Source organism: Mandrillus leucophaeus, unplaced genomic scaffold (genome assembly GCF_000951045.1).
Source record: "Mandrillus leucophaeus isolate KB7577 unplaced genomic scaffold, Mleu.le_1.0 Scaffold165, whole genome shotgun sequence".
Lineage (NCBI taxonomy): Eukaryota > Metazoa > Chordata > Mammalia > Primates > Cercopithecidae > Mandrillus > Mandrillus leucophaeus.
In genome coordinates this window covers 1,659,150-1,683,704 of record NW_012101643.1, presented here as the reverse complement: position 1 = coordinate 1,683,704, position 24,555 = coordinate 1,659,150, and the positions used below count along the sequence as shown (strand labels likewise).

Genomic DNA, 24,555 nt, shown 5'->3' with positions numbered 1-24,555 from the left:
GCTTCAAATCCTTTTTTGTACAAGGGTATAGAGAAAAGAAAGTAAAATAAGTTATAGTTTACCTCTGAAAATAAACGTGAACAAATTGTCAGACTACTTCAACAGATGCAAATGCATCTCCGTAAGTTTTCATTGAGATCACAGATTAAAGCAATTCTAGAAGAAATCTGCATGGGAAGAAAAAAAATAGAAAATAAAGAGGAATGATTATGTCAGTATTATCCAACTTCATACATTAGTAGAACTTGTCTATAAGTTTTTATGGGGGAGGACCTCCTTCCCACCTTCCGCCTTTCAAAAGTAGTTCCTCGTTCCATGAGATATTGCTAGAAAGTCTACCATTAAAAATTGGTTTCCAGAAAGTATCACTCCTCTTTGGAAATGCATGTATCCCTAATGAGGGTAGCAATGGTTCCAATCAATGATTCACAGGTGGATATCGAAACTTCAGCATGTGTACGGCCTCTGTGGCTGCTAGATGGGATCAAGGCTGTTAGAAAGTGAAAGAAGATTGTGTGCTGGCTTGTGCTGGGTGACCATGGGCCAGTTGTGGGTAGTGAGAAGTAGTTGTGGGGAGGTAAGGAAGTACAGAAGACTAGGCTCTTCATCATGTACCCTGAGGCTGCCTCCAGCAAACTGTTGAACTTGGAAACTAGACTATGCTAGCTTGATTACCTGTTGGTGCATTTGAAATGTATTGGGAGCTTTTTCTTGAAAAATTAAAAAAAAAAAATACTTTCCAGGTCAGGAGTGGTGGCTCATGCCTGTAATCTCAGCAGTTTGGGAGGCTGAGGCAGGAGAATTGCTTGAGGCCAGGGGTTGAAGACCAGCCTGGGCAACAAAGAGAGACCTTGCCTCAAAAAACAACAAAAATAAAAATCAAAAACATAAATATATAATATGTAAAATATATATATTAATGTTTTGGGTTTTTTAAATTTAATTACATAAATATATCTATATATATTCTAAAATAAAAGAAAATACTTTCCAAATAAGAACTTACATCTTCAGCTGTGATTACAGTTTATAGATTTGCCTATTTAAATGTCAGAAATCTGTCAAATACCATGATTTATATGAGTTGTTAAAAAAAATTCCCACATGGCTTCTTTATTAAAAAACAAAAACTACAGTTAATTACCCATACAAGAGTTTTTATTTAAAATGGAACAAAATTTAATGTCCATAAATTTAACTTATGAATGTAAATTGAAAGACATAGACCAGTAATTTGTCCTAATTGTTATAATCTACTCAAAACAAAACATTTGTAAAGCTTTTGTCTACAGAAAAATTACTTTTTTTTGTCTATAGACAAATTACTTTTTTTTTTTTTTTTTTGAGACAGAGTCTTGCCCTGTCACCCAGGCCAGAGTGCAGTGGCACAATCTCAGCTCACTGCAACCTCCACTTTCCATGTTCAAGCGATTCTTGTGCCTCAGCCTCCCAAGTAGCTGGGATTACAGGTGTGCACCACCTTGCCCAGCTAATTTTTTTGTGTTTTTTAGTAGAGATGAGATTTTGCCATATTGGCCAGGCTGGTCTTGAACTCCTGGCCCTAAGCAATCCACCTGTCTTGGCCTCCCAAACTGCTGGGATTACAGGAGTGAGCTACCACACCTGCCTATAGATAAATTACTTATAATATATGGGATGTATTATAGTAAAATAGAGGTAATTAAGCTAAAGCCAACTGTATTCAACCTTAAACAAAGTTATTTATTGCTGTAATATATTAATTCATTAAACAAATTTTTACTGAATGCCTATCATGTGTTGGTCACTATTCTAGGTGCTGGGGGGTCACTGCGAATAAAATGGATAAACTCCCTGCTTTCAAGGAGCTTGCCTTGTAATGATGCCAGTCATAGCCCAGAGTAGTAGTTTATTTTTAAGAGAATTTGTAGTTTATTTTCAACAGCATTTATTTATTTATTTATTTTGAGATGGAGTCTTGCTCTGTCACCCAGACTGGAGAGCAGTGGCGTGATCTCTGCTCACGGCAGTCTCTGCCTCTTGGGTTTAAGCGATTCTCCTGCCTCAGCCTCTCAAATAGCTGGGATTACAGGCACCCGCCACCAAGCCTGGCTAACCTTTGTATTTTTAGTAGAGACTGGGTTTCACCATGTTGGCCAGGCTGGTCTCGAACTCCTGGCCTCATGTGATCTACCCACATTGGCCTCCCAAAGTGCTGGGATTACAGGCGTGAGCCACAGTGCCCAGCCTTTTCTCACATGTATTTTTAAGAGCCTTTTCTCAAGTTTTAATAATTCATTTTGTAACTTAGCATAATTACCTAGTGAATGTTCTTGAGTTGAAGATGCATTTACGTTTATGTTAATTTGGTAAATAAAATTAATTATTTCAACAACTATATATGAAAAGGCTGTTATCTGCTGGGAACTGTTTTGAGGATAATGGCAGTTAGAAAAGTGAATCAGAAACAGATCCTGACCTGAAGGTGTAGTCAATAATGGGGAATACAACAGTGACAGAAGAATGGAAGAAAAGCAGTTATAAAATAGGCTTTGTGCCAATCTCAGTAGTTAAATAGAATGAAACACTGTGTTTCTGTGTGGGGCAGGGCAGTACTATTGCCCTTCTATGTGTGGGTTGAAAAGTTAATATTTTCAACTTTGTATTTCTTCCAACAATTAAAACGTGTACCTGTTTTATTATGATAGTACCTTCTCTCTCCAGCCTAGAATATAGAAGCAGTCTCTGCTAAGAGATCCTCGAACTCTAGGGAAATAAAATGCAATCAGATTTTAGATGATTATATAACTGAGATTTTCTTTACTTTCTAGTCTCTATCTTATTTAAAGGCTTCCTAAATAATGTAGCTAGGAACGGCAATAAGCAAATAAATTACAAATACATTTAAATTTCCCTGTAGAATAAGAAATAGATAGTATCTGAAGGATACACTGATTTATGAAATAAATATTACATTAATCTAACATTTAACAGTTGAAGAAAAATGAGGACTTCACAGGAAGAGAAATCTCTAACATATTTCAATAAGTAACCAATATTTTGATTTAGACTATACAAAAGCTTCAGCTATTAGGAACACAAACAATGACAGGTTCTTTTCATCTTTGAGAGACAGGTAAGTTGTCTCATTTCTGTCTTATTGGTATAAAAATGAAAACACAAAGATTATGTGGCTTTTCCTTCTGATCAGTTATTAGCTAAAGTGAAAGGAACCCAGGCTTGCTGTCTGGTACTTCACCAGTGGTTACCACTGTGGTTTATGGGACAACAGCAATGAGGTAGGGCCAGAAAATGATGTTTACAGGGATTTTTATGAAAAGGCCAATTATATAGAAATGTCTTTGTCTCTGATTTGTAGTTACCAGCTGACAAGTGGATACAAGCCCGCCCCTATGGACCTGAGCTTTATCAAACTCACCCCGTCTCAAGAAGCAATGGTGGACAAGTTGGCAGAAAATGCACACAATGTGTGGGCGCGGGATCGAATCCGGCAGGGCTGGACTTACGGCATCCAGCAGGTACGTGGGAATGAGCTCCATAGCATTTGGTCTGAGACTTCCTTAAGTGGGAATTAGCATAATTTTTAACAGGAAGGATTAAATAATGACTATTTTAGAACTCGTATCATATAGATCACACACAGTGCACATTTGGACTAAAACACCTGTTTAGTGCTAGACTGAAGAACTTACATGAGGTTAGCTCTGACTGTAATAGCGAACACATGTGAGGCACATGATGAATAATATAATATTACATTGGTGACTTATAATATGGTTTTGTGGTATTTCTCTCTCTGAGACTGTGTTTTAGGAGAAACTTTTGAAATGTAAGAACATTGGGATAAAATGATAATAAAATGGGTGCACCATTCCTTATTCATAACCCCTGGGGCCACATACATTTCAGAATTCAGTCTTTTTATTCGGTTTTCAGAATGGTGATTTGAGGATATATTGCATGTATGTACATAACAACCTTGGTAGGGCAGCTGACTTCAAATTGCAATTCATTCTGCACAAGGGAGGCAGGGTCATACCAAGAGGGGTAAAGACCATAAACAGCCTCGCATCAGTTCCGGTTTCGCCACTGAGTTACTGTTGCCGATCATTTTGCTCCAGGCGTCAGTAGATATTCAGGTATTTGAATATTAAGATATTCAGGATTAGGTATTCAGTACTAATTTGCCTGAAAGAGGAGAAGAAGACAAGACAAGACAAAACAGTATTTCTGGCTGGGCGTGGTGGCTCACACTTGTAATCCCAGCACTTTGGGAGGCTAAGGTGGGAGGACTGCTTGAGCCTGGGAGTTTGAGACTAGCCTGGGCAACATAGTGAGAGACTGTCTCTACGAAAAATTAAAAAATTAGCTGGGCATGGTGCACATGCGTGTAGTCCCAGCTACTCAGGGGGCTGAGGTGGGAGGATGGCTTGAGCCCAGGAGGTCGAGGCTGCAGTGAGATTCTGTTTCCAAATAATAACAACACAACAACAAAACAACAACACCACCACCACCACAGTATTTATTCTCTGGTTTACCAGAACAACACCTGTCTGATTCCATAGGTTTTTTTTTTTTTTTTTTTTTTTTTTTTTAAACCCTTGGGAGGTGTGGTGGGAACATCCACAGCCTCCCAATGCCTGTTTACATTAAAGTATTGAGAATTGATTATACTTCTTGAAATGTGGAAACTTGAGCAAATACTGCAACTGGTCTCAGGGAGTGAATGGAAAGAAGTAACTTGCAAAGTGGCATTGCCCTACACACTTGTAGGAGTTGATGCATCTCCCCCATCACATGGAATTGAGTTCTGTACTCTGATATTAAGCATCCTTTTGCCAAGATAGTAAGATAGCCCGCTCTCTCTCTGTGTGTGTCAACACATTTTAACCACAGTTTAACATTGGAGCCTCTTTTACAATAGACAAGTTATGAGTTTTATAGTCATTTTAGTGCCCCTGGCATTGCTGGGTTTCACTGGTTGATGGATTCAACCCAATGCATATTTTTCAATTAGGGACATAGAAGGGGGATCCATAACACACTGGAATTTTTCTGAAGAAGGGAAAGCAGCCTTAAGTTCTTCATTGACTGAAAACCATTGAGGGGGGGGACCAGTACTCATTTGGCTCTTCTTGGAATAAAACCCTGTCCATGAACTGTACTTGCAAATTGGGTGTTCTCTACTATTGTCCTTTGCCATGTGAACGTGGCAGATGGAAGTGGTTAGAGATCACTGAAACTATTTTTTTGTTATTGTTGTTTTTCCTTCTCGTGGAAAGGGCTTGCTTTCCATACAGGTGCTTATTCATTTGATTGAATCTTTTATATTGATAGTGTTTTGGTAACTTTGCAGCCTGGGAAAACGCAGGGATTGTGGAAGGGTCAGGTTTTCTCATGGAATTTTAAGTTTGATGTATTTGGTAGCTATTCATTTTTAAAAGCCCTTGGTGTTGCTTAGACATCTGCACCCAATTTTTCCCTGCAGGACGTAAAGAACAGAAGAAATCCTCGCCTTGTTCCTTACACTCTTCTGGATGACCGAACCAAGAAATCCAACAAGGACAGCCTCCGCGAGGCCGTGCGCACGCTGCTGGGGTACGGTTACAACTTGGAAGCACCAGATCAAGACCATGGTATTTTGGTTTTACTTTCCTCCTCTTCGGTTGCAAGATCATGTAGTAGTTCTTTAAAGCCAAATAAATGAATAAAAGGGGGAGTACTAAACAAGGTCCTCTAGTCTAGGTGTGGAATTTCATCCAGGTGGCTTTTCTTCCCTGAAAAACACCTGAGGGGTTAGACCCATCTCTCAGTGGGGTGGCTCAGGATGCTGATGATTCTGTGGGCGGAGAAAATGGGCCTATCTTCCTCAAGCCTCTGAGATCAATAGGTACTTCCCTGATTATGATATTGGACTTCTCCCCTAGCCCACCAGCCCTCTTCCAGAATAGCTGAGTTTTGCAGATTTGGGAAATAAGCCTGTAGTGGAGGCTAGTGTTTTACAAAATTCCACCTTTGCCATGTACACACACATGTACAGGCAACATTGAATTAATTAATGTGATATTTTGCTTTAAGGGAAACACATTACAGTAGGTACTCAATAACTATGTGTTGAACACAATGGATTTTTAAAGGTTCTGCAAAGAATACATCTTCCTTAAATAATACCTTTGAAGAATGTAGTTTAGGCTGGGCGCGGTGGCTCATGCCCCTAATCCCAGAACTTTGGGAGGCCGAGGCAGGCAGATCACGAGATCAGGAGATCGAAACCATCCTGGCTAACACAGTGAAACCCCATCTCTACTAAAAAAATGCAAAATTAAAAAAAGAAAAGATTAGCGGGTGTGGTGATAGGCGCCTGTAGTCCCAGCTACTCGGGAGGCTGAGGCAGGAGAATGGCGTGAACCCGGGAGGCGGAGCTTGCAGTGAGCCGAGATCCGGCCACTGCACTCCAGCCTGGAAGACAGAGAGAGACTCCGTCCCAAAAAAAAAAAAAAAAAAGAATGTAGTTTAGATAGAATGAGCTACTCTTTAATCCTTTGCTCCTGCAGTTTGAGTTAATTTAATACCCATTTTCAAAACATTGACAAAAAAGAAATGAGGATTGTGTGCTTCATCATAGTGCCTATAATTGTTGATGGAAAGTTTTAAAAATGTATTCCAAATGTATTCCAGTGGCTCATATTTTCAGTGCATTACCTGTACATAAAAGTGGATCTTAAATAATAATGATAGTTAATATTTATATATTAGCTATATAAGTGTTTCTAAGACTTTTACAATTATTATTTAATCCTCACAGTAACTCTTATGAGGGCGATACTTGTATTATGCTCATTTTATAGATAAGGAACCTCAGATTCAGGGACTTCTGTGTCTTCCTATTTAAAGTGGCAGATGTAGGGTCCTAATCATAGGCATCCTGACATATTTTAGTCCTTTGAATTGAGCAAATACATGCTTAACATCTTGACAGATCTTATCAGTTACTGGACTCTTATATTGGCTGCAAATTAAATGATATATCCACTTGTTAACAATAATAATAATATCCATAATGCTAACATAATATCTATCTTGAGGTTAGCTTTATAACAACAGAGGTGTGGTACACGCGTTATGAATCAGATGCTGTTAGGTGTGCAAAATACCAAGAAGATTCCTGTCTCAAAGAGTATATAGTCCATGTAGCCACTGGGAAGAAAGTAAACAATAAAAGGCTTGTGAGGCAAAAATTGGCAATCAGAAAGACTTCTACAATTCTCTGATATAGAATACACCCTGAAAGTTAATTGGTTCTAAATAATTATGTTTTTAAATTGAAATAGAACTTATGTACAATAAAATGTACACATCGAAAGTGTTCAGTTTGGTAAATTTCGTCAGTTGTAGAAACAAAAGGAACCTCTACCAAAAACACCTCCAATGTTTTCTTCCTTCCAGAAAGTTTCATTGTGTTCCCAACAAAGTAACCACTTTGTAAGTTCTATCATTACACATTAAGTTATAGCAAATAGAAATAGAAATGTAACCTATAAAAGTAGATGTTATAATTATAATCACTCTAGCATGTATTTTTTATATCTAGTTTCTTTTGTTCAACATAACGCTTTTATGATCTTGCATGTTTCATGTATATCACAAAATCTATTGCTCAGTGGCATTCCTTAATAGTAATAATTTACCCTTTGTTTATCCATTCTCCTATAGATGGATGATTTGGGTTGTTTCCAATTGTAGGTGATTATGAATAAGGCTGCTATGAATATTCATGTACAAATCTTGGTATATAATTAATCTTTCATTTCTCTTAGGCTAAATACCTAAGAGTATAATTGCTGAGGCATATTTTCTAATTTGTGTTGGCCTTTTTACTGAATTGCATTTTTAAAAGTGTATTTTGGATAGAAGAACCATGCCAGGTATGGAAAGATTTTCTTCCATTTGCAGGTTGCTTTTTCATTTTCTTAATGAGGTCTTTCAAAGAGCAGGCATTCTTAATTTGAAGTCCATTTATGATTTCTTTTCCTTTACAGTTGGGGGTTTTATGTCCTAGGACATCTTTGCCTATGCATAAACAAAAATATTTTCTCTTATGTTTCCTCCCAGAGTTTTATTATTTTAGCTTTTACTTGCAGGTCTGTGATCTAAAGTGAGTTAGCTTTTGTGTATGAGGTAAGGTTAAGATCAAGGTTCATTTTTTGTGCAGATGAATATCCAACTGTCCCAGCACCATTTGTTGGAACAATTATTCTTAGCAAATTAAATTACCTTGGCATCTTAGTCAAAATCTATTGAACACATAAGTCAGTCTATTTCTGGACTGTATATTCTGTTCCATTGATCTGTGTGTCTGTCCTTAAGCTAATATTCCATTGTCTTCATTTTTATCACAAAATAAATCTTAAAATCAGGTAAGGAAAGTCTTCCAACTTCTTTCATCTTTTATAAAGGTTTTTTAATTCTTCTTTTGCATTTCTACATACATTTAGATTCAACTTGTTAATTTAATTTGGATGGGATTACAGTTGAATTCATAGGTTGGTTTCGGAAGAATTGATATTTTAGCCAGATTTAGTTAACTGATTCATGAACATGGTACATTTGTCCATTTATTTTCATCCTCTTTAGTTTCTCTTAGCATTGCTTTGCAGTTTTCAGAGTAGAGGTCTTACACATTATTAGATTTATCTGATGTTTTTGATAATATTACATGAAATTTGTTTAAAGTTTATGTCATTTCCAAAATGTACATGAATATGAGATATATAATTGATATTTGCATATTGACCTTATATCCTGTGATTTGGCTAAATTTATATGTCAGTTCTATTTTTTTGTGTGTGTGTGAATTCAGTGAGATTTTCTGTATACATAATCATGAGGTCTGCAAAAACTAAACCTCACTTTTTCTTTTACAATTGTTATAGCTTTTTTGCTTCTTGATTTATTGAACAGGTAAAGAATTCAGAACACTGTTGAATAGAAATGGTAAGAGAGGTTATTCTGCCTTATGGGGGAAGTTGTGATGTTTCACCATTAAGTGTAATGTTAAGTATAGCTTTTAATAGATATCCTTTATCACATTGAAGAGATTCCCTTCTATTCTTCGTTTGTGGGTGATTTTATCATAAATAGGGTCTTGAATTTTGTCAAGTGCTTTTTTCTCCATTTATTGAACAGATTATGTATTTTTCTCCTTTATTCTGTGGATATCATGACTTCCAAGTGATTTTCAAATGTTAAACCAGTTTTCTATTTCTAGGACAACTCTCCTCAGTCATGGTGCATTGTCCTTTTTTACACAGAGCTGTATTCTATTTGTTAATATTTTGCTTAGGACTTTTGTAATTAAGTTTATGGACAATACACTGCTGTATAATTTTTTTCTTATAATATCTTTGTTAGATTTTGATATCGATGTAAAGATAGCTTCCTAAGTAGGAAATTTTCTCTCCTGTTTTCTGAAAGAATTTGTGTTAATTTATATTATTTCTTTTTCAAATATTTGATAGAATTTATCATCGAAAGCATGAGCCTAGAGTTTTATCCTATAGTAAAGTATTTTATTATGAATTCAATGTATTTAATACCTTGAGAGCTATTTAGAGTTTCTATTTATTCCTGTGTCAGTTTTGATAAATTACGTTTTTCAGTAAATTAGTTCATTTAATTTAAGTTGCCATATATAGGCATAAAATTGCACTAATGTGCTCTTATTATTCTTTTAATGTCTGTAGGATCTTTAATGATGTCCCCCTTTTCATTCCTGATATCGATAGTTGACATTTTCTCTCTTTTTATCCTGAGCACTCCTCTAAGGGATGAATTTATTTTATCAATCTTTTCAAAGGTTAATTGATCTTAAATGTATTTTTGTTTTGGTTAAAATTTCAGACATGTATTTGTTTCTCCATATGACCAATCATGGATTATTATGAGTGATCTGCAGTGGTTATGCGTGACTACGTCTTACGTTACCTTAGGAGCGCACAGCATTATTAAGTAGGACTATGGCATCCTATGGAGAATGTCAATGTTCAATCACAGTGTCAAGAGATCCTGGTTTCACAGCTTTGAAATGACCTATGAAATGTACTTTCTAATGAACAAATGTATATATCAGGCATACAAATATTCACTAACATTGCCTTGTGATGATATAGTATTTCCAATAGTGTTTTTGCATACTTTCAAATATTTGATTCAACCACTCTCTTTAGGCAAAAGAAGGGTGTAATAACCAAAGAGTTCTTGAGCTTCCCTCTAACTTTATAAATCTTTAACATTGTGCATCTGTGGAGGATGTAGGTAGCAGTGATGACAGTCAATATATTTTTAGATTGGAAAGATACTTATATAATGATAATGATAAAATTTGGGGGGAAAAAGTCACACATGGTTTTATAGTCTGACACATCAATCATTTGATTTCCCTAGGTTTTCATTACTTTACACATGAATATTTATATTTTTGGTATCCATAGTCTTGATAGGGATATAATTACCCGTTTTCCTTCCGCTACCCCACTCTGCTTAATATCAAACATTTTGAAAGTTATTTACTCTACATTTAGAAGGAACTCTCACATTGCTTTCCTGATACTCATTGAAAATTACAAAGAGAGAATGCCTAAGTCTGGTTGACTCAATTCTAAACTTATAGATAATAACTTAAGATAATAATAAATATCTAAAGTTATAGATAATAACTAAAAATAAGGGAAAACACTACAGCTCAGAGAAATTATAACCTTGAGTCTTCAAGAAAAGAGTTAATTATGGCCAGTATCCAAGAAAAGGAGTGCATTTTCCCCTGTACATAGAAATATGCATTACAATGCCAGACAGAAAAAAACCAATGATGGTTATAAAGATATTGTCACTTAAAGGCATAAACTATATTCAGTGACACATGACACATTTGCTTTTAGAGATAACTTTACTCCAGAATGATGCAGATAAGTAAAATGTTGAGATGTTATTCTGATGACATACAGTGTTTTATACTATTTGTAGCTACTACATATTAATAATTTCATCTTCCTAACATCGTTGTCGACAACATAAGCTACCTTATGGGTACCTACTTTCTTCTGAATTGTGTGAATTTTAAGAAGAAAGAAAAGGAGCTTATATTTACAAAATATATGCTGCACTTCATTTTACTTCCATATTTGCAATTCTTCTAATTTCCATTTTTAAAATTTTATTAGTATTATTTTTTGAGACACAGTCTCACTCTGTCTCCCAGGCTAGAGTGCAGTGGTGCAATCTCAGCTCACTGCAACCTCCGCCTCCCCGGTTCAGGTGATTTTCCCTGCCTTAGCCTCCTGAGTAACTGGGACTACATGCGCTTGCAACCATGTCCGGCTAATTTTTTTTTTTTTTTTTTAGTAGAGGCAGGGTTTCACCATATTGGACAGGCTGGTCTTGAACTCCTACGTTGTGATCCACCCTCCTCGGCCTCCCAAAGTGCTGGGATTACAGGCGTGAGCCACCGCTCCTGGCCACTCTATTTTATTTTAATACATAGATATGGAACATCTACTGTGCCTACTGGGAATTCAAAGATGAATAAGAGTTTTTGTCTTATGTAGCTCTCAATGTAGACAGGGAAAATAGACTAAATTGCCACCACTACCATACAATGTAAGTGTTAAGCCCAACAGTCATAATACAGAGAGTTTAACTCAGCTTGGTGATATGAGGGAAATCTTTAAAGAGGAGGTATATTAGTTACCTATTTCTATACAGCAAACTGCCCCTTTCCCTCCCGCCAAAAAACAAAAAACAAACAAACAAAAAAAAACACCCCTCAGTGGCTAAAAAAGAACAAACATTTGAAACATTTGTTATCTCAAAGTTTTTGTGGTTTATGAATGTGAGTGACAGGTGCTTCTGCTTCTGGATCATAGTCTCTCTGAGGTTGCTATTAAGTTGGCCAGGGCTTAAGTCATCTGAAGTCTTCCCTGGAGCTGGAACACTGAATACTAAGACAGCTCACTTGCGTTAACTGTTGACTAAAGAACTCGCTTCCTCTCTGGCTGTTGGCAGAAGACACAGCCAGATGGGCGCAGCCTTGCCACACAGAGCTCTTCATAGAGATGCTCGAGTGCCTTCACATGGAAGCTGACTCCCCCCAGAATGAAAAATCGAAGAGTGAGTACATGGAGGATGCTGCAATGCTTGTTACACTTACTTCTATTATATTCTGTTTGTTAGAACTGAACCACTCAATGAAGCCCACACTTTCTGAATGGAGGTGTACTAACATATTTGTGGACATATTTTAAAACCACCAAAGTAGGTACAGCTAAGTCAATTGGGTTCATGCATTTCAGGCAGAGAGGATAGTATATGTAAGTCTTAGAGACACAAGGAGGATTGCAAATGGGAATCTCAGAGAGCTTTGCATGACCAGATGTAGAGTGGAGTTAGAAAAGTGGCAGTAGATCAAATAGAGGAGGTAGGAGTTGAAACAGATTGTTTTTTTAATTAAAGAATGATTCTAGTGGCTCTTTAGGAAAAAGGCTGAATATAAACAAAACTGGAGATGAGGACAGCAGTTTGGGGACTAAAAAAGAAGTATAGATGAAGAGTGTTGGAGGCCTTAGCTTTGGGAATACTGTGAACAGAAAAATATATTTGGCATTTAGAAGTAGAATCAGCAGAAGGACGAAGGAGGCATCTGAGATAGTGTCTGGATTGATAGATGTTAACTACATACACATTGGTTGGGAACACAGGAATTGGAGCAGATGGACATGGAGTAGTGGGAAGATTCTGAGTTTTATTGTAAACATCTTAAGTTTGAGGTGCATGTGAGACAATTCAACAAATATACCAGGATTCAATTACAGATATAAATACAAACGTGAGACTATTACTAGAAAGAAGCAGAGGGTTAAAGATTTCATTTTTTAAATGAAAGAAATTTGGACATTTTTACACCAAGGGAGAGAGAGAAGTTGAAAATAGAGTAAGAGGAGCTTGATGAGCTGTGGTCTCTCAGAAGGTTGAAGGGAATGAAATTCAGAACACAGGTCAAGGGATTGGCCTCATATAAAAGGAAGAACACCACTTGTTCCCCTGAGGTTAGTAGGAAAGAAGTAAAGATTGAAGACGATGCAAAAACCTGTGTACAGGGAAAATCAGAAGGAAGCTGAGGGCAGTCTACTGTACAATTATTGTCTTCAGGTTGAAATAGAAAATGAATTTATTTTCCTAAGGAGTAGAAGTCAGGGAAGGCTGGACTGGATTAGAAGTCTTGAAGAGAGCAATAAAGATGTGTTGGGTATAGAATTCTCAGCTGACAATTATTTTTTCTTTTAGTACTCAAATATGTCATCCCACTGCCTTCTGGTCTTTATGTTTTCTGATGAGACATTGACATCAATCTTTTGGATGGTCCCTTCTATGTGATGAGTTGCTTCTCACTGTTTTCAGGCTTCTCTCTCTGTTTTTGGATTTGAACAGTTTGATTATGATGTGTCTAGTTTTAATTTCTTTGAATTTATCCCCAAAGTTTATTGTACTTCTTAGATGTATAAATGAATGTTTTCCATTAAATTTGGGAAGCTTCTGGCCATATTTATTCATTCTTTCTTTTCTGTCTCTCCTTACAGTCTGTGACTTTCATTATGTGTATGTTGGTACGGTTGAGTGTATCCCTTAGACCTCTGAAACTCTCCTTATCTTTCTTCATTTCTTTTTCTGTTTTTCATACTTGACTAATGGACTTATCTCTAAGTTCATTGACTCTTGTCAGTGCAACTCTGTTGTTGAGCCCTCTGGTGTATATTTAATTTCAGGTACTGTGCTTTTCAACTCCAGAAATTTTGGTTCTTTTTTATAATTTGCCTCTTTATTGATATTGATGCTATTTGGTGAAGCATGATTTTTCACTTTTTTTTTTTTGAGATGGAATTTTGCTCTTGTTGCCCAGGCTGGAGTGCAATGGCGTGATCTCATCTCACTGCAACCTCCACCTCCCGGGTTCAAGTAAATCTCCTGCCTCGGCCGCCCACGTAGCTGGGATAATAAGAACACTGGCAAAAAAAAATATGCAAATAAAATTTTTCATAGCTCTGGAAATTAAAGACTGGCCAAAATCCAGGGAGTGTTTATTTGATAAAAATGTCCAAATGTTGGTAAGAACAGCAACTAGTGATGTTTTAATGTGCTCCTACCCCATCACCCTCTCTCTAATTCCTTGGCATATTGAAAACCAACAGCCCCTCAATTGTAGTGAAAATCAGTCACCCACACGCCCCTGGAGTGGGCAGAACAGAAATGGATCACCACTGTGCCTGGCTAATTTTGTATTTTTAGTAGGTACAGGGTTTCACCATGTTGGTCAGGCTGGTCTTGAACTCCTGACCTCAGGTGATCCACCTGCCTCGGCCTCCCACAGTGCTGGGATTACAGGCATGAGACACTGTGCCCGGCCTCATACTTTTATTTAGCTCATTACGCATGGTTTTATTTAGTTCTTTGAACAGATTTAAGATACCTAACTTAGTCTTTGTCTAATAAGCCCAACATCTCGGCCTCCTGAAGAATAATTGCTGTTGACTGCTTTTTCCCCCTTTATGTATGGGACGTACTTTCTTGTCTTTTTGTGTGTCTCACAATTTTTGTGAAAAATTGAACATTTTAAACAATGTAATCTGGCAACTCTGTATTCACCCCTATTTCAGATTTTGTTGTTGTGCTTATTGTCATGGTTGTTTGTTTCCTTAGTAATTTTTCTAAACTGGTTTAGTAGAGACTATGTTGCCTGTCATGGGTGGCCACTGAAGTCTCAGTTTCATTAGCTTTGTGGTCAGCTAATGGTAGGACAGAGACTCTTAAATGCCTAGGATCGATAGGTCTCCCAGTCTTTACCGAAGGAAAGGCAATGTGATGTGAGCAGGTTGGCACATGCCTTCAACACTCAACCAGGCAACTCACAATTTCACATTAGCCTTCTCTTACTGCATGTGCAGAGCCTCAAGGTCTTTCAGAGGTGTAAGCTTTTTCAGGTTTTTCCTGAATACATGCACAGCTCTGGGCATGAGCATGGTCTTCTAGAGTCCCAGGAATATGTTGGAGCTTCTCACATCCCACTATGAATATTTCATTCCCCAGCTTTTCCTTTCAAACTTTTTGGTCAGTTGTTGTTTGCCTCAACTGTTATTGCTGTCTCACAGAGCTGCAAGGCTAACAAACTGCCTCAGATGATTTTCAGCAAATGTCCTTGGAGAAGTGACTATTTGCACTGGGCAAGCTTTAGGTCAAGTGGATTAAAGACAAATCTTACCAATGGAATTTTCCAGAAAAGGGAACATAATGACAGTTATCTGGGAACTGGGCTTTGGATGAACTCCAGTCTGTTCTGCCCACTACAAGGGCTTGTGGGTGGCTGATTTTCACTATGATTGAGGGGCTGTTGGTTTTCAATATGCCTTGGAATTAGAGAGAGGGTGTGATGGGGCAGGAACAAATTCAAACATCACTAGTTTGCTGTTCTTACCAACATTTGGACATTTTTGTCAAATAAACACTCCCTGGCTTTTGCTAGCCTTTAATTTCCGGAGCTGTGAAAAATTTCATTTGCATAATTTTTTTGCCAGTGTTCTCATTAATTTTGTGGAGAAGAGGATTTTTGGACATTCTTTCTCTACCATTTCTGCTGATGTTACTCAGCAATAAAGATTAAAAATTGCTGTTTTGTGGGATGGAACAGAGAGCAAGCTGCAAACAGATAAACACATTGTGGAGAAACACTGATGGTCCCGTTGAGGTTGGAGACTGTGAGTTGGTGGTGCCAGTCTGTTCTGTGCATGTGTTTTCTGGCAAACTCAGCAGAGCAGGTACAGATGTTCACAGTGAAGGTAGCGAAATTGGACAGTAATTGGGGTTAACAGAGCAAGTAGGGGAAAAGCTAATAAGGGCAAGAAAGTATGGAAAGTTATATAGGTAAGGAAGGGAAGAATGAAGGAATCTAATGAGTTTGAAGAGTGAATGTATAAGAAAATGAGAAAACAAGGAGGAAAAAATAGTGATCACACAATCTCTGTATTTTAAGAATTTAGAGACAGAGCCACTGACAGTTGTTTGACAAGGTTTGATTTTACTAAAGTTATGTGAACAGTGAGCAATGAGAATAGAGTGGCATATTCTACAGTAGAAGCTGAGATTAGGTTTATTGTTCACTATATACCAGAATATAACAGCATGCTTCATAGTAAGGACGCAGGTGATCTGTATGGAAAAGACATAAGAAGAAAGATTAATTTTCCTTTGGGAGGAATCATTAAAGGGAGACACATCTTCAGAGTTAGATGTTGAAAGGATCAGGAATCAGTAAAGGGAGAAAATGTCTTCAGAGTTAGATGTTGAAAGGATCAAAATTTCAACAAGTAGAGATTAGCGTCAGAAAGGCTATTGGTACTAGAAAGAAAGTACATCTGATGTGATTAAGTATAGAAAGAGTTGAGGAAGGGTAGATGGTCCACTTAGGATAAAATATAGGGTACAGATGGGAGAGAGAACAGACATAGATGAAGGTAGAAGGATTAGGATAAAATATGGAATATCTTGCAAACTCAGCTAAGAAATGTGGATAAATTTGTATAAAGAGTACCAGCCCCAGGAAGTTTTAAAGCAAGAGCTTGATGTGTGATAACAGTTTACAATAGCAATATAACTATGGCAACAGTGGGAAGGGACAGATTGGAGGGGGCAGTGCTTGGAGATAGACCAGTTGGGAGGCTTTAGAAAAATTGTTTTTTTGAACAAGGATGGTGGGAATAAAAAATAAAAGATAGATGTTGAGAGATTTTATAGCATAAAGCAAAATCAATCTGATTATCACTAAGATGCGATTAAAAACATTAATTTATAATAGTCTATACTGCTGTTGCTGACATTTAAAAAAAGTCAAGGGCATAACAAGTTTAATAAAATTGAATCAAGCCTTATGTAATTAATCAGAATTATAATTTATTTTCTCTTAGGAGAATGCTTACGTATTGCAGATAAAATGTGAACTCTGTATTTGAGTTGTAGTATCTTTGGAATATTGTTGTCAATAATATTTTAAAGCATGTGAAAATGGAATTTATTCTTATTTACTACAAGGTTTAATCAAGATTTGAATTGCTTTATCCAAAATAATACCAGAAGGTTGAAAGGATGGCTGATTAATACCAATAATTTAAAAAAGTATTATCATTAGTCTTAAAAGATTCTAGATATGTATAAAATTTTAGCTTTTCCTTATATCTTCTTGTAATTTATGATTTTAATGTATAGTTAAATCTTGACTGCCCTCTAGTGGCTTATATTTTTTTAGCTGTCTTGTTTGGAGAGCAGAGTGTATGGTTACTTTAGGCCTTTTTAGGCCCTAGTTAGGTCATTGGTGGTGTGTCATGCCTGAGAGGTACTGGGACTTTTCTCAGTCCTTGGCCTTAATCTTGAGGTGTTTGTTAATAATATAATTCCTGAATTGTTTCTACTTTGAATACCAACAGACTTCATAATGTATGACAGGATTATGTCTCCCAACTATTCATTTTTAAATGTCCATTATTATTATATTCATTATAACAGTATAAAAATCACTTGTATAACACACTTACATGAGTTGTGATTGCCTACCAAACATATAAATCTATCATGTTTAAAATGGAGCAAAGCATGAGGGTGTTTGGGGGAGAGTTCTGTGCCTTTGACAGGATGCTTCCCTGTCCGGGTATTTATCTGGGCTCCTATATCCGGAGATTGCCTGGATCTTTTTAAAAAAGACTCCTACAAACCCAGATTTCACTTTGTGTTAGTATTTTAGCAAGAGGTATAATGTCGAACTGTTGCTTCTTTAAAAAGTGGTTGCAGGCTACCCTCAACTAACTTAATATGTACTATGGGACCGGGCACGGTGGCTCACGCCTGTAATCCCAGCACTTTGGGAGACTGAGGCTGGTGGATCAACTGAGGTCAGGAGTTCGAGACCAGCCTGACCAACATGGTGAAACCCCATCTCTGCTGAAAATACAAAAAAAGTAGCCGGGCATGGATGTAACCACAGCTACTCAGGAAACTGAGGCAGGGGAATTTCTTGAACCCAGGAGGCAGAAGTTGCAATAAGCTGAGATGGTGCCATTGCACTCCAACCTGGGCAACAAGAGCAAAATTCTGTTTCCAAAAAAAAAAAAAAAAACAAAAAACAAGAAAACAAAAACAAATAGGAAAATCCACAGAGATTAAAAAAGAAAAAGAAGAGTACTTTTTTTGTGTGTGAAGTCCCTTGTATGATAGTGTCTGTGAACCACATGTTTGTTTCAAGTTTAGGTTGAGTATCATCAAGGGGCATAAGAATAGTACAGCAATGGGGCCAGGAAGAAGAATATTAGGACTCAGAAATTCTGCATTGTTCTTACTGCAGTATATTCTCCATATAGTACCCCCTATTTTCATTCCCTATAGTAATCAAGGGGATTAGTAGTATGTTTTAATTCCATGAGAATTTTGTAGGGGGCTTTGGGGGAAATTATCTATTATATTTTTATACCAAATTTGCCTTCTTAAATATTTGATTTGAGCTAATATTAAAATTAGTTTGCGTGACTTGAGCACACTATACATATTTGTAAAGTCTTGATATAGAAACCAAGCAGAGAAAAGAGAACCTGGGAGTTTTCAGTAGTTTAGTTTTCCAAAAAAACTAAATTCTATATTTAGAAAATTAGGAATTAAATCTGTTAATGCATACTAGAATGTAATATAGTATTTTATTCATAAATCTCAGCATAATTAAAAATAAGGATAACTACCTGATAATTTTTTCTTCCCTGAAAAATAATCTCCAAATGTTTGCGTAATTTATAACTCATATTTAATATCTCTTAGATTCATTTAGGGAAGGGTACAGGCATGTTTTAAGGAAACAATTTAGCAGTAATCTGTTTTTGAGAAAATATTAACTGAATAAAAATTTGACTTTCCTGTTTATTTAGTATTGCAGCACTGAGAAGTAGTTTCTTTTTATCTTTTTCCTTTTTTTTTTTTTTGGACACAGAGTCTTGCTCTGTTCCCCAGGCTAGAGTGTAGTTGCGTGATATTGGCTCCCTGCAACCTCTGCCTCCCGGGCTCAAGTGATTCTCCTGCTTAGCCTCCCAAGTAGCTGGCATTACAGGCACGCGCCACCACGCCCTGCTAATTTTTGTATTTTTTGTAGAGATGTGGTTTCACCATGTTGGCCAGGCTGGTCTCGAACTCCTGACCTCAAGTGATTTGCCTGCCTCAGCCTCCCACAGTGTTGGGATAACAGGTGTGAGCCACCTCGCCCAGTGGCTTTTTTTAGTTTTTTTAATAGCACAAACTACCTTTAAATATCATAAAATTGATAGAATTTTTTTCTCTTAAGACAAAGTTTACGATCCTGTTTTTCAAAACATATTTAGTTACCAAGTAATAGGCATGAGAACTTACCCTTAACCACAGAGATGTTTCTCTCTTATTCAGAGACTTAAGCTAGTTTCTGAAGGGTTAACCAGCAGGTTCAGTTAGTTCTACATTCAACAATCACTACCACTGTTATCAAAAAGCCGTTATTGATCATTTCATTAAGCCCATGTGATAGGGAGCCATCTCCTACTGCAGCTGTGTTGTCTTCACTAAAAATCTAATTTTAAATTGTTACATATGACCTAGCTGTATGTGTATTGGCAACCTTTAGTGTTTATATAGATTAATTTTTTTTTTTTTTTTTTTTTTGAGATGGAGTCATGCACTGTTGCCCAGGCTGTGGCGCGATCTCGGCTCACTGCAAGCTCCACCTCCCGGGTTCACGCCATTCTCCTGCCTCAGCCTCCGGAGTAGCTGGGACTACAGGCACCTGCACCATGCCCGGCTAATTTTTTGTATTTTTAGTAGAGAAGAGGTTACACCGTGTTAGCCAGGATGGTCTCGATCTCCTGACCTCGTGATCCGCCCACCTCAGCTTCCCAAAGTGCTGGGATTACAGGCGTGAGCCACCGTGCCCGGCCTATATAGATTATTTTTATAGTTCTAATTTGATCATGCCAAGTCAATGATTGAACTGTTATTAAATTTTTATTATGCATAAGGTCTTTCCGAAATCTTAAGGAGAGACAAATAGGAACTTGTTTCTGTCTTTCTTTCTTTGTTTTTTTTTTTTTTTTTTTGAGACAGGATCTCACTCTGTCACTCAGGCTGGAGTGCAATAGCATGGCCATAGCTCACTGCAGCGTCGACCTTCCAGGCTCAGGTGATCCTTCCATATCAGCCTTTTCAGGAGCTTGGACTTACAGGCATGCACTACCATGTCTGGCCAAATTTTTAAACTCTTTATAGAGACAGGGTCCTACTATGTTGCCCAGGCAGGTCTCAAAATCCTGGGCTCAAGCGATCCTCCCACCTTGGCCTTCCAAAGTGTGGGACTACAGCTGTGAGCCACCATACTTGGCTGAGAACTAGCATTTTACCAGTACCTAGTAACTGTGTCCCAGCTATTGGAGGCAAAGTAGGAAGAAGAGGGGCTGTAACATGAAGCAGCTCCCGAATTCCACCATTTTTAGTTGGGTGATGTTGGTCAAGTTTGAACTTTCCTCCTCTGCATGTAACTCAGATCTTAGCTGAGGTGACCACCTTCTTTGAGATATCAATTCAATGAACACTCATTCCGCTCTCCTGTGATTTCAGAGGGACCTACCTTCTCATTGTCATTCTGGCTCTGGGCTCCTCAGTCTGAGGCTTCCCCCTCTGTCTCTCTCAGTCTCACCTGCATCTCCTTTCCTACAGATACTTTGCCCCCTTTTGCATCACACTGGTCCTAATGTTGGATGCTGACCTTTTTATTTTTTCCCCTAGATCTTTTAAATACGGCATTTGTGTGTATAGCAGATCACAGTGAAGATGTACGCGAGAATGGAAAAATTTTGCATCACATTTGAGTTCCTTAGCCATCACCATCCTGTAGGGAAATTTTTACTGTTGATACTATTGTTACTTTTCTCCACTGTTTACAGCTTTCCCTTATTTCTGTTTCTTTTCTCTTCCTTGCTTCATCTTCCCTCTTCTCTCTCACCCATAAATGTCTATTCATTTCTTATGCAGAGCAGTTCAGATCTTTTTTCTTATTGTCTTCTTGCCATCTCTTCCTCCACAACCAAAGCACCAAGGCACTTTTGGGTTTTGTTCTACAGAAAGGTTGTTCCCTCCTGAAAATGAGGCTGACGGAGGGAACGCCACCAACCCTGGCAGCATTACTGAGGCTCATTCCCCAGTCTCTCAGCACAAGCCCTGGCGCTTTCCACTTCACCCAGCTGGTCTGACAGTGGCTGGTCCTAGATAAGAAAGCACTTGGTAAAATGGGAAAGAAGATAAGAAGGTATCATTATCATCATCCCAGAAGGTTGAGTTACTAAAGTCATGGTGTATCTTTCCTTCTGTTATTTATGTTATCTTTCCTTCTCTTTCACTTCCCCATGCAATGACTACCAGAAATCTCTGTCCATTTCCCAGCAGCCAGAGCCGAAGTGTGCAGCGGCACTGGGGAAAGGTTCCGAATCTTCCGTGCTGAGAAGACTTACGCAGTGAAGGCGGGACGGTGGTATTTTGAATTTGAGACGGTCACTGCTGGAGACATGAGAGTTGGTTGGAGTCGGCCTGGTTGTCAACCGGATCAGGAGCTCGGCTCGGATGAACGTGCCTTTGCCTTTGATGGCTTCAAGGTGAGTGGACTTTGCCCTGTACCAGTCATCTGTGCATGCTGGAGGCTAGTCTCCTCTGCTGTTCCTCTTGGTAGCATCACAATACCAGTATTTTCCACAGCACAAACATGGAAAAAATATTTCATAGAAAAGCTTTTGTCCTCGTAGTCTCAAAACCTGTCCCCACAACACATGAATATGGTGAAATTCACCAAGTAAGACATTGCTTTTCCATGGTTGTCAAAAGATAAATCATCTTTGTCTATCAAAATGTTAAAGATACATATATAGAGGAAAAATGCATATACATTGATACAGCGATTCCATGTCAGGAGTTTAAGCTATAATTAATGGTATGTTTGTAGAAACATTTAATAGCTACAATGCTTAAAGCAGTGTTGTTTATAATCACAAATGGTTTTCATTTTCAACATTATTAGTAATTTCTATTAAGTTGGATGGAAGCTGGTCAGGTGTTTATTTTGTTATTTATATATTTATAAATGTTTAAAGATTGTTTTACATATGTAAAATATTTTGATTAGTAATATGGGCCAGGTGCCTGTAATCCCAGCACTTTGGGAGGCTGAGGCAGAGGGATTGCTTGAGGCTAGGAGTGCAAGACCAGTTTGGGCAACAAAGTAAGATCCTATCTCTACAAAAAAAATTTTAAATTAGCCAAGCATGGTTTTTTTTTTTTGTTTTTTTTTTTTGAGACAGAGTTTCACCCAATACTTAGGAGGCTGAGGTGAGAGGATTGCTTGAGCTCGGGAGGTCGAGGCTGCAGTGAGCCATGATCATACCACTGCACTCCAGCCTGGGCAAGAGAGTGAGACCTTGTCTCAAAACAAACAAAAAATAACAATAACAGTGTGTATATGATTATAGCCACAATAAGATAATAATAGTCACTTTTGATTGGTAAAATCATAGATTTTTTAAAGTCTTGTTTTTATTTTTTATTTTTTAAGTGAATTTATATTCCTTTTCACATGAGGGGGGAAAAGCTACTTTTTAACTAAGAAAAATAAAATTGGAATAAATAAACAATCATGAAGAGATTTGACATTTGGATACTTCTTGGTGTGAAATGTCCTATGAGGAAAGCCTTTCTAGGCTTGAAATTAGGGCAGTTGACCCACTTAGTTCTGAAACATCACATTTCCTGAATCCAGTTTTTTTTTAAATTTCAAATAGAAAATTTTAACACTTTTTTTGGGGGGGTCAAAATTAGCAAACTTTAAACTTAAAAAAATAAAATAACAGATAAAAGGTAGCTTTAGGTTTACATCTCCTGAAGATCAGATGTAATGAACCAGAGTGGGAAGTATCCTGAGGAAAGTTAAAATAACCTTTACTCCCAATCGAATTATAGGCAAGAAAGGATACTCCCGATTTGGGAACAGGCATGGGGTGGGTGGGGTTGGAAGGCGAACACTACAGCCAGGTAAGTGGGTTGGGCATTTTATGCCTTTTGATACCTGATGTAAACTTTTTAAAAAAGACAGTGTGTTATATTGAGAAGAATTATGTCGTCGTTCTGCATTGGCGACTTTGTCCGGTAACATACCAATTCACAATGAAGGTGAGGCTTAAGAAAAAGTCAAAAGATTTATCTGACAAAATAATTCACATAACTCAGGTGTACCTATAAATCAATGGAATATGCTTGTAGATCCAAAAGTCACATTTATCAAAACTGTGTTTCAAATGTACTTACAATATGAGATTTCACTTTATGTATATAGAAGAAAAGGTTGGCATCTGTATTCAATTTTTGGCTTGTTACTTCAGCAGATATCCTAAGGATATTTTTAGGTTTGATTTGAAGCATTTTTACTTTTAGTATGTCACTGAAATGCTTCTAGATTTCCATTTTGTTGAAATATCTGTGCCATCAGTTCTAAGGAATGAAATTTTATTTTGAAATAGATGAAAATTACACTATCATTTTCAATGACAGATGCCCAGCTTGATTCCCTAGCTCATAATTATTTGTATTTGTGGGAGGAGAGAAAAACAAACCATATTCTGGGAAACATTCATTGTCGCAGAAAAAGAATATATTCTAAAGGCATATAAGTTTTCTTTCAGCAGAAAGTACGTGAGATTAGATTTTTAAAATAATGGGCTCTCAAAATCATGAAATAGCTTTTGGATTTTTTTTTTCAAGATTCAATAATATACCATGTTAATATTAGGTAGGAATTTAGAATTCCCAGACAGTTCCATTTTGCTTAGGACATTGCAGTAGACAGATATGCCAGCTGCACTTTCTCCTGCTGTTGTGTTAATAGAAGGCGCTGCTGTTAAGTAGTGACAGAGTGGTGGGTGGGTGCTATTTTCCTGTCTTAGTCTGTGACAAGGGACTTTTCTGTCCTCTGTGTAGGCCCAGCGGTGGCATCAGGGCAACGAACACTATGGGCGCTCTTGGCAAGCAGGCGATGTCGTGGGCTGTATGGTTGACATGAACGAACACACCATGATGTTCACACTGAATGGTGAAATCCTTCTTGATGATTCAGGTTCAGAACTGGCTTTCAAGGACTTTGATGTTGGTGATGGTAAGTCTACTATGTTTTGTGTTGTTTTTAAGTTTGCCGCACAATGAAGCTTTCATTCTGAGGCTTCCTAACCAGTGGTTTCTGTTTGAAGGTGAGTGAGCAGATGAGTTGCAGCTGTAAATCGTGAGGGTGCCATGTGACTGACTTGATCAGATGCCCTTGAAATTACATTATTAGAAATGCTATCTATATGACTTAGCTAGGATTTCTAGAAGGCTGAAATGGCTTTTATGAGTATGAATAAGAAAATAAATAGCAGACAAAAGAAT

At 37.5% G+C, this 24,555-nt stretch overlaps 1 protein-coding gene across 1 annotated transcript in view; it reads left to right on the top strand.

The window, feature by feature from the left end:
- The window catches only part of RYR2 (ryanodine receptor 2 (cardiac)), a 620,934-nt gene that overhangs the window by 303,343 nt on the left and 293,036 nt on the right, over positions 1-24,555 (top strand). Inside the window, 4 exon segments of the mRNA XM_011976391.1 lie at positions 3,359-3,518; positions 5,489-5,636; positions 21,535-21,743; positions 24,112-24,286. Of these exon segments, the coding sequence (XP_011831781.1) occupies positions 3,359-3,518; positions 5,489-5,636; positions 21,535-21,743; positions 24,112-24,286 (692 nt within the window).